An 8,894-nucleotide genomic window follows, 5' to 3' on the forward strand; every position below is an offset into this window, starting at 1 on the left:
GGAAAAAACAAACAAAAAATTAAGGAAAACGTGGATTTTACGGAAACCAGATTTTTGAAAAAATCGATTTTGGTTTTTATATACCTAACTATAAAAAAAAAATATCGTAGATACAAAATATTTAAAAGTTTCGAAATATTTTGAATCGTGTTGAACTATTTAGTATTTACAGGCATAATGAAATTTTCGATCATTATTTGTTTTTTTAAACTCAAGTCGATAAAAAATTTTCATTCTGTCAAATAACTTGAAAATGTAATACAAGGTTCCTCATAAGTTGTTGTTAAAGTGAAATTTAAAAAAAGTTGAGGATCTATTCACAATAATTTTTTATGAGCGTTTGAATTTAGAATTTTGACAAAATTCATAAGATCATGAAAATTAGTAAATTATTTTGAGTTGGAAATTCATAACAATTGTTCTTGTTATATCTTAGATGTAAAAATTGAATACAAGATTCCTTATAAGTTTGTCCTTTATCAAAAAAAAAAAATTTCTTCTGGAATGTCAAATTAAATTTCTATGTGCGTTTGAAGTTGACAGTTTTACAACATTGGATAACTCGATTTCTCATTTAGTGATTTTCTTATTTTGTTGCAATTCAAAAACGAATAACTGTAAACACTCGAAATCTACACTATATGTTTATTTCATCAATTCGTATACTTGATAAAATTTACAAAGTATTTCAAACTTGTTCTAAGCTGTTGACGGACATTCTTGATTTTCATTTTCTTTGTTTTTTTTTTCTATAAATGTCAATAAAATTGTATTGGTTTGTGTCAAAAAGCTTAAAAATTTAATACAAGACTCTTAATATATTGTTTCAATTGCAGTTGAAAACTATTAAAAATACATAGGCACGTTTTTGTTTTATAATCATTCAAAGTTCAAATTTTGACAAACAGCCCAATTTCACTCAAGTAAATATAATATTTTTCCAACATAATTGATAATTTAAGAATAAAATAATGAATAATATTAATTCTACTTACCGGCTACCGTATTAATAATAAAAAATTACATTATAAAATATCCACTAATATACCATCTCCGCTCAGAATCATTTTTCGTATACAATGATATTATATTATTATCATTGAATTTGAATTTAATACCTACCATCCATTGACCATTAGGACAGCGACCTTTTACTTTCTAGACACCTAATTTACAGCAGAAAGACATCCACTTACGACTTACCCACTTTTTCTTTTATTGTTACAACTCTTTTCGCTATGTAACAACATCATTTGCAAATATAATGTAGCAGAGATGTTATAAAAATGCCTTGGTATACACCTATACCAATTAAAACTCTGTCAACTATTATATGACTAAATGATATATTCACAAATTAATATAATTTTTAAGTTTTTATAGCTTACTTAGTTACTAACTGGTTCAAGTTTCGTTTGTTTATTAAACATATCAGAAATTGTTTTCGATCCTTCAGATATTTGCAGTAATTTTATTTTGTTAGCAAGTCGATTTTTAGCAGCACCATCCATTTCTTTTTTATTAAGGCAAACTTTGTCTATTTTCAAAAATTAATGTGAAAATATAATGTTTCGAAAAAATTTGATTTTAATAAAGGTAGAATAAGATATTCAACTAAATTAACAAAATGCAGAATAGCTTACAAGTTAATAATACACGAGTGTCGCAACTTAACGGTCTTTGAAGTCTGAGATCAATGATGATGACATTGAACGAGTGTCAATCGGTTGATGTTTTTAGAATTTGTATTAATTTTCAATTGTATAAATTAAACTATACCTACGGGATTATGACATTATCTATTATTATTTCTGAGCATACGACAATATTATGTTATTTTCCTTCACAAGACACACACACACACACACACACACACACACAAACATTGAAAATTACAAACACATATACATACAATATGCACGTTCCCACATGTGTCTAAATATAAATGGTATATTATCACTATCAATTTATTATTAATTTAAAGTGTATCATTGTGATAATAATTTCTTATTACATATACTGTTTTATATTTTCTGAAAATATTATAAGAATGAGGCATGTTCTTGTGCTAATAAAAATATAATTATGAACGGCAACAAGCAGACACCGGCACCGGGTAACCTTACCTTACTTCACCTAACAATATCAATGATTATTTTTAGTAGTCACATTTTATTAATTTAGGTATTCTATTGTTAGATCTAAAACTCTGGAATACAAGTAGTAAAAAATTATATTCAAAAATCAAGTTTACTTTCTTTAGCATTAATATATATCAATAGCTTTATCAATATTTGTATCTATTGTTATGTTTTAAGCAAATTCAATACAAATAACTTAATAGTTAACACTAATACACCACAAGGAAGAAGTCCCAAAAACTGACTAAGATTAATATACAAGCTGCAATAGGAATAGGTACTAAGTTTAAAAAAATTAATTAAAGTTTATACATAAATATGTAAATTGTAAATATACAACGAATACAATTAATTACAATCAGCTAGTGTTTCGTCTAAAATGTTGTTGTTCCAAACAAATAAGAACACCGATAGCCTGATAACTTAAGTTAGAATGTTTATGAGTTTATGACCTTTGCAATTTTTTTCTTTTGATTCTACACAATGTTATCTTAACTAAAAATTTGTTTCATGCTATCTTGATGCAGAATATTCTAATTATATTTTGCATTTTTATGCATTTTTTTTGTTTTTTAACGTAATTTTTGGTAGTTTTTGCATAATGCGTGGGGCAATTTTCTCAAATTTCAGATTTTAAAACATTTATTAACTGATTGACGTTGTCAACTTTAGTTTGAAAACATCAGACACATTTAAATACATTTTAATTATACAGTGCGAAAAAATAATATGAATATTAACGAGAATATTTTTAATACTATTTTTTCTATTAATATTTTACTTTTTAATTTATTTTTAGTAATTTTATATAATGCTTAAAATGTAAATGTACACTATTGTTTATTAAAATTATAATTCATATTTTAAATTACTATTACACCCATTATTACACCCATATCTCTAATAACAATTATTATTTATAAATGCATTTTTTCACTTATTTAATTCAATTTTTTAAGTGTTTAGGGCATTTTGCATTTTTGTTAGGGCATTTTTGATTTTTTATGTGTTTTTAGGTCATCAACATCCTAACACTACTGATAACCTATATTTAGTATACTACTGTGATATAAATCGATAATATACATTGTGAATTTGATATTTAAGTTTAAAAATAAATAAATAAATAAATAAAATGATATCGCTTATTAAATAAAACTAAAAAACGCGGGTAAGTGGATGTTGGTCTACTGTACAGTAGGTAACAAGTTGGCCACAGTAATGGATGGAGTTAAATTTGAATTAAATGATATAAAAACCATTGTGTACAAAAAAAAATTCTGAGCCCATCGTCTGTCACTCTTATATATTACTCACTAATTTAGTATAGGTATTTGATGATAATATTGTGATTAAAGTAAATTTTTAACTAGCAAGCATTAGTTCTACGCAGTACATTAAATTCATTTTTGCCAAAAAAATACATTTGAGAAGTCATTGTATGTAAAAAATATACTAATATACTTTAAAAGTTTCGAGAATCCACAAATAATATTTTAATTAACAACAAAATAACATAAATCATTATTATTGGTTATTTAAATGTAACTTTTTCTACATTTGAACATAAAAAAACTAAAAAAAAATAATGTGCTAATATATTTTTAGATTTTTTGGTAACAGAATAACCTACTTTATTTGTTGTACATTGTCAATCCTTAGGTATAAAATTATTTGTAAATTTTGAATGACGTAAATTGTGCAAAAATTTGAACTTTAAATGCTTGTAAAAAAAAAAACTGTGCCTATGTATTTTTAATATTTTTTAATAGATATTGAAAATCTATTACATTTTGTTGAAAGTAGTAAAAGAAAAATTTCAACTACAATCATAAAAATTTATTTTGAATTTCCCGTGGAATTTTTTTTTTGTTTAAGTTCGAAAAACTTGTAGGGAATCTTGCATTAATTTTTTAAATCTTAGATATGAAAAGAAAATTTTTTATGAATGTCCAACTCAAAATAATTTGCAAATTTTCGTGATTTTAAGAATTTTGTTAACATTTTTAATTCAACTGCTCACAAAATATTATTGTAGACTTACACTCAACTTTTTTTAATTTCCACTAATCGAAACTTACGAGGAACTTTGTATAACATTTTCAAGTTTTTTGATAGAGCAAACATTTTTTTATCGACATTAGTTTAAAAAAAAAAATTAATAATCAAAAAATTCATATGCCTATAAATAGCTCAATATGATTAAACATATTTATAAACTTTTAAAGTGTATAGACAAAGTGGATAAAAACATTCAGTGAACATTTCATGAACCTACGATATATTTTTTTAGAGTTAGGAACATAGTTTAACCAGTTTTAAGCCCGATTAATTAAATGTAATAACTTATAAGCTACCTACTCACAAATTTGTTCTATTTAATCATCTTTAATGTCATTAATTATTTTAATATATTTTATTAAATTTGTCTTCCTATTACTTAACTCATTTCTACAAGTATTCATCAAATTAATAATTAATAAAATTATGATTAAATATGTAATAATATAATTAATTAGGCCATACACTAACATGTTGTGCAAGCTTCAACTATAGTTGATTGTGTTCCATCAAATTTAAAAACAAGATTTTATTATTCGTGGATTTTTTTTATTTTTATTTTGTTTTTTATTATTTATTTCGATACTAAGATTCGAATATTTATACTCTTTATAAACTTTGTGATTGTGTAATGCAAATAACAAAAACCATAACCATATATTTTAAAAACAAATGTAATTTTTGGTTTGCAAAGTTCACATTCTCACAATATATAAATAGTTGAAAATTACTGTTTTTTCTTGATTTAACAATTTGTTTCATTTTTACAATTTGATAATAGTTTACATATATGATATTTCAAATTATTCAAATTCATAAATTGTATACATTAAAAAATAACTTCAGGAAATTTGTTAAGAAACTAATCAAATTAATTAACATATATAACAGAATTACAAATACTAATAACAGTCTCGAATATTATTTATCTGCAATTACAGGATTTTCCATTTTACCAATACATGATATTTCACTTTCAATGATATCTCCAACCTAAAAACATGTTAAAACAATATTATTTTTATGAATGCGATATTTATTGTTATTGTAAAATTATTTAAGATAAGTCATACTTTCAAGAATTCTTTTGGCTCTCGAAATACACCCACTCCACTAGGTGTTCCAGTAAGAATGATGTCTCCTGGCAATAATGTGATCAAACTAAAAATGTTTGGGTTTTAGTAGTGTTGGTCAATAACATATTTTTAAATATGAATATTGTTTAAATTTTCTAATACTTAAAAATATAAAAAAATTCTAATATATTTTCTGATATTGCAAAATACAATTTAATGAAGGGAGGACGGGGTGGCCGAGGGGTCTAAGCCTCGGTAGCGGCGCAGCCGTCGCCGGTTCGATTCTCGGCCACTGGGCGGCATTTTTCTTCAGCCGAGTCACGGCGGATGTTGAGAATTGCCGCCATCCCACCACACGGGCATGGCAGTACCTACGGGTGCCCACTTAAAAAAAAAAATTCTGCCAAACACAAACACGTGTGTTCCCCCTACCGTGCCAAAAAAAAAAACCTACAATACAAACCTACAATACCTACTACAGCTAATGGCCACAGTTGCCGGGCTTAAGATCAATAAAAAAAAAATTTAATGAAGATATTTTTTTGTCATTTCAAAAACATTATTCAGGTATCAGTATTTAAAAAATCTCAAAAATATTTATGAATGTATCCCTTAAAACATATTGAGTACCCCCAAGGGGTACGAGTACCACAGTTTGAGAATCCCTGACTTAGAAGATCTCTGTACCAGATTCCTTTAAAACGCATAGGTGGGTTTCCTGGTATTGTGTAAGTGGCTAAGCTAGATATAAGAAGGTTAGAGTGAGAAGGCAGTTTGTTGAAATTTTTTTAGCTTCTTCATGAATAGTTTTTATTTTTAAGTCAGAGTGGAGAGTAAAATTATAAGTATACGGTGGGATATTGGTGACGAAGAGTATAATTTTGTTTTGAACAGTTTGTATTTTGTTAAGATTGGATTTTTTGGCATTGCTCCAAAGTTGGAGGTCATAAGTCCACATAGGCTTAACTGAGGATTTGTAAATGAGTAATTTGATATTTAATTTAGCATGTTTATTAGATAAAAATATTATAAGCAACCGAAGAGGCCCATTTAAGGAAAGTTTTTTTCTGTGGCGTGTAGAGCCCAGGTGAGGCGCCGGTCAATGATTAGTCTAGTGTACTAAACTGATTGAGATAAAAGTATAGCTAGGCAGTTTTTATGAAACTGAAATATAATGTATTTACAATAAAAATTATCATACTATGTTCTTACTTTGACAAAAATGAAACTAGTTTATCAACTCGGTGAATGAGTTCTTCAGTTGAACCACTTTGTTTCAAGACACCGTTAATTGAACATTTTATTTGTAGTGAATGTGGATCAGGAATTTCATTTTTGTGCACCAAAACTGATCCCAAAGGACAAAATGTATCCATACTTTTAGCTATAAAATTAATTAAGGATTTAAAATTTGATAAATATTAGTACAATAGATCTTTTATACCCAAAGCTGGGAAAGTTAGGCATTTACTTCAACTAGTTAAAGTTAAGTTACTTAAATAGAAAAACTAACCAAGTTCGAATAGAAGTTAATTTCTGAAATTTTACTAATGTCTAGCTTAGTTAGTTATATGCTAGTTCTGTGAAAATAGAAACTTAAGTTTGAGTAGAAATTAGAAGTTAGTTTTTTTTATAGTTAAAAATAAAAATTTAAAAAGTTTGTTCAAAATATGCTAAGAATTAGATAAATAAATTAATAACTTAAATGTTATTGTTGACGATAGAAAAATTAAATTGAACTGATAATTTGATTAAATATTTCAAGAAGATAGGTAATAAGTAATTAATAACACCTTAATTTCTTAGAAACAATATTGGAATATTTGTCATTAGAACACAGAAAGTATAGCAAAAAAATAAATATAAATACTAGTATAACTATAAGTGCTGTAGTTAACGTGAATGACAAGAACTATAACAAATATAAAATATAAATAATATGAGATGAAAAATGTTTTTATCCTACAGTTGAAAATACTCAATATTCATTATTCAGAGGATGTTATACCCGCATATGTTGTCTCCATCTTACAAGAGCGTAACATATCAAATTTTACGTTCAGCAGATCATGTTTAGCTTAGTTAGCCTAAAAATTAGAGTGAATAACCTCTTATTAAAATTAAAGGTAAGATTATTATGGAGTGCTTCTCATGGGCTTTTTATTATATTTTAATTTTAAAGGGAATTATGAGTATTTAAAAATTGTAAATTGTTTGTACAACTATAATAATCACGACTATAAATACTAAGATACTTATAGTCGGCACTCAGCAGTTTTATGGGACATTTGGATTTTTGGAATGAAAATAAAAACTACAAAAGTAGTTGGTTCCATATTGTTTTTAACAAGGTAAATTAGATTATTTTGCACATTAAATTCAACTCGTTACTTTACAATGTTATCATAAATTAAAACTAACTAGTTAAATCAGAATGTTACTTAAATAGTAACTTTCTAACTAGTTAGTGCCCAGCTTTAAATTTATACAACACTAAAAGTTTACCGATCAACCATTGTCCATTATTTCTAGTTTTCTGCCAATCTCTTGCTGATATATCTTGAGCAATAGTGTATCCAAATACATATTTGTATGCATCGTCAATACCTACATTCTTACATGTACTTCCAATGACTACAGCCATTTCTACTTCCCAATCTAGTGCCTAATAATCATTAAAATTAATAATAAAAAAAAAAATAATAACACATGTAATAAAATTGGAAAATTTTACAGCTAGCTATTTACTTTTGATTTTGATGAATGCCTTACAGCATCATTTGGGCCAATGATTGTACTTGGGAATTTTGAAAAAAAAAATGGCTCTATTGGATATGGTTTATTTTGTTCGTCACAATGTCCTTTGTAATTCAGCCCCACACATATTACCTGAAACACATTTTAATACATCATTTATGAAATAAAAATAAGTAGTAGGTATAGGAATAACAATTATAATTATTATAGTAATATTACTTTATCTGGTTTAGTAATGCACGGTAGTAATTCGACCTGATTCAACCGCAAAACTTTCTTTTTTTCTTTAACTATCCTTCAACATAAAAACATAGTATATAATTAATGGTTATATTGTACCTATTAATTAGTTATTTTAAAACCAACTTTTCAATTCTTTCAATTGAGTATTCACTGTGTAAAAACGATACCATATCAACAGGAATAGTCGGATCTGCACCGTTCAAGCTCACTAATGATTCACCGTCATTGAGCTGAATACCCAGTCCTCGATCACAACCGTCTCTGTATTGAACAAATCGCATTGCTTGGTGATTAGTGCTGCTAAGACTTCTGATATTGTTCTGTATTACAATAGCAGTTTTTAGAAATCTACATGAAATACGGCTAAAACTCATACTGGTTTTAATGTGAATTAAAATTATAAATATATTTATATATATTGTTCGATGTTTAAATAAAAATTATAGCAGTATCTAATATTCTCAAGTACTCAAGGTACCTAATTGGTTTTTTTTTTACAATTTCCTCATAAAAAATATCGATAATAATTATCATTTAAATAGGTAATGTCGGTAATCATTAATCAGTAATAAATATTAGCATTTTCGTGTTATCTACATTATTATCTGGATGTACT

The 8,894-nt window shown here is 26.3% G+C and overlaps 1 protein-coding gene across 1 annotated transcript; it reads right to left on the reverse strand.

The window, feature by feature from the left end:
* Nucleotides 1-4,840: 4,840 nt before the first annotated feature.
* LOC111038471 (fumarylacetoacetate hydrolase domain-containing protein 2-like) lies at nucleotides 4,841-8,812 on the reverse strand. Its single transcript, XM_022321595.1, has 7 exons — nucleotides 8,402-8,812; nucleotides 8,255-8,330; nucleotides 8,027-8,167; nucleotides 7,784-7,943; nucleotides 6,491-6,662; nucleotides 5,276-5,363; nucleotides 4,841-5,195 (listed from the first exon to the last, which is right to left on the reverse strand). The coding sequence occupies exons 1-7, from the start codon at nucleotides 8,650-8,652 to the stop codon at nucleotides 5,124-5,126; spliced, it is 960 nt and encodes a 319-aa protein (XP_022177287.1). The 5' UTR covers nucleotides 8,653-8,812; the 3' UTR covers nucleotides 4,841-5,123.
* Between the last annotated feature and the right edge of the window lie 82 nt (nucleotides 8,813-8,894).

This window comes from Myzus persicae, unplaced genomic scaffold, assembly GCF_001856785.1.
Source record: "Myzus persicae strain clone G006 unplaced genomic scaffold, MPER_G0061.0, whole genome shotgun sequence".
NCBI classification, from domain to species: Eukaryota; Metazoa; Arthropoda; class Insecta; order Hemiptera; family Aphididae; genus Myzus; species Myzus persicae.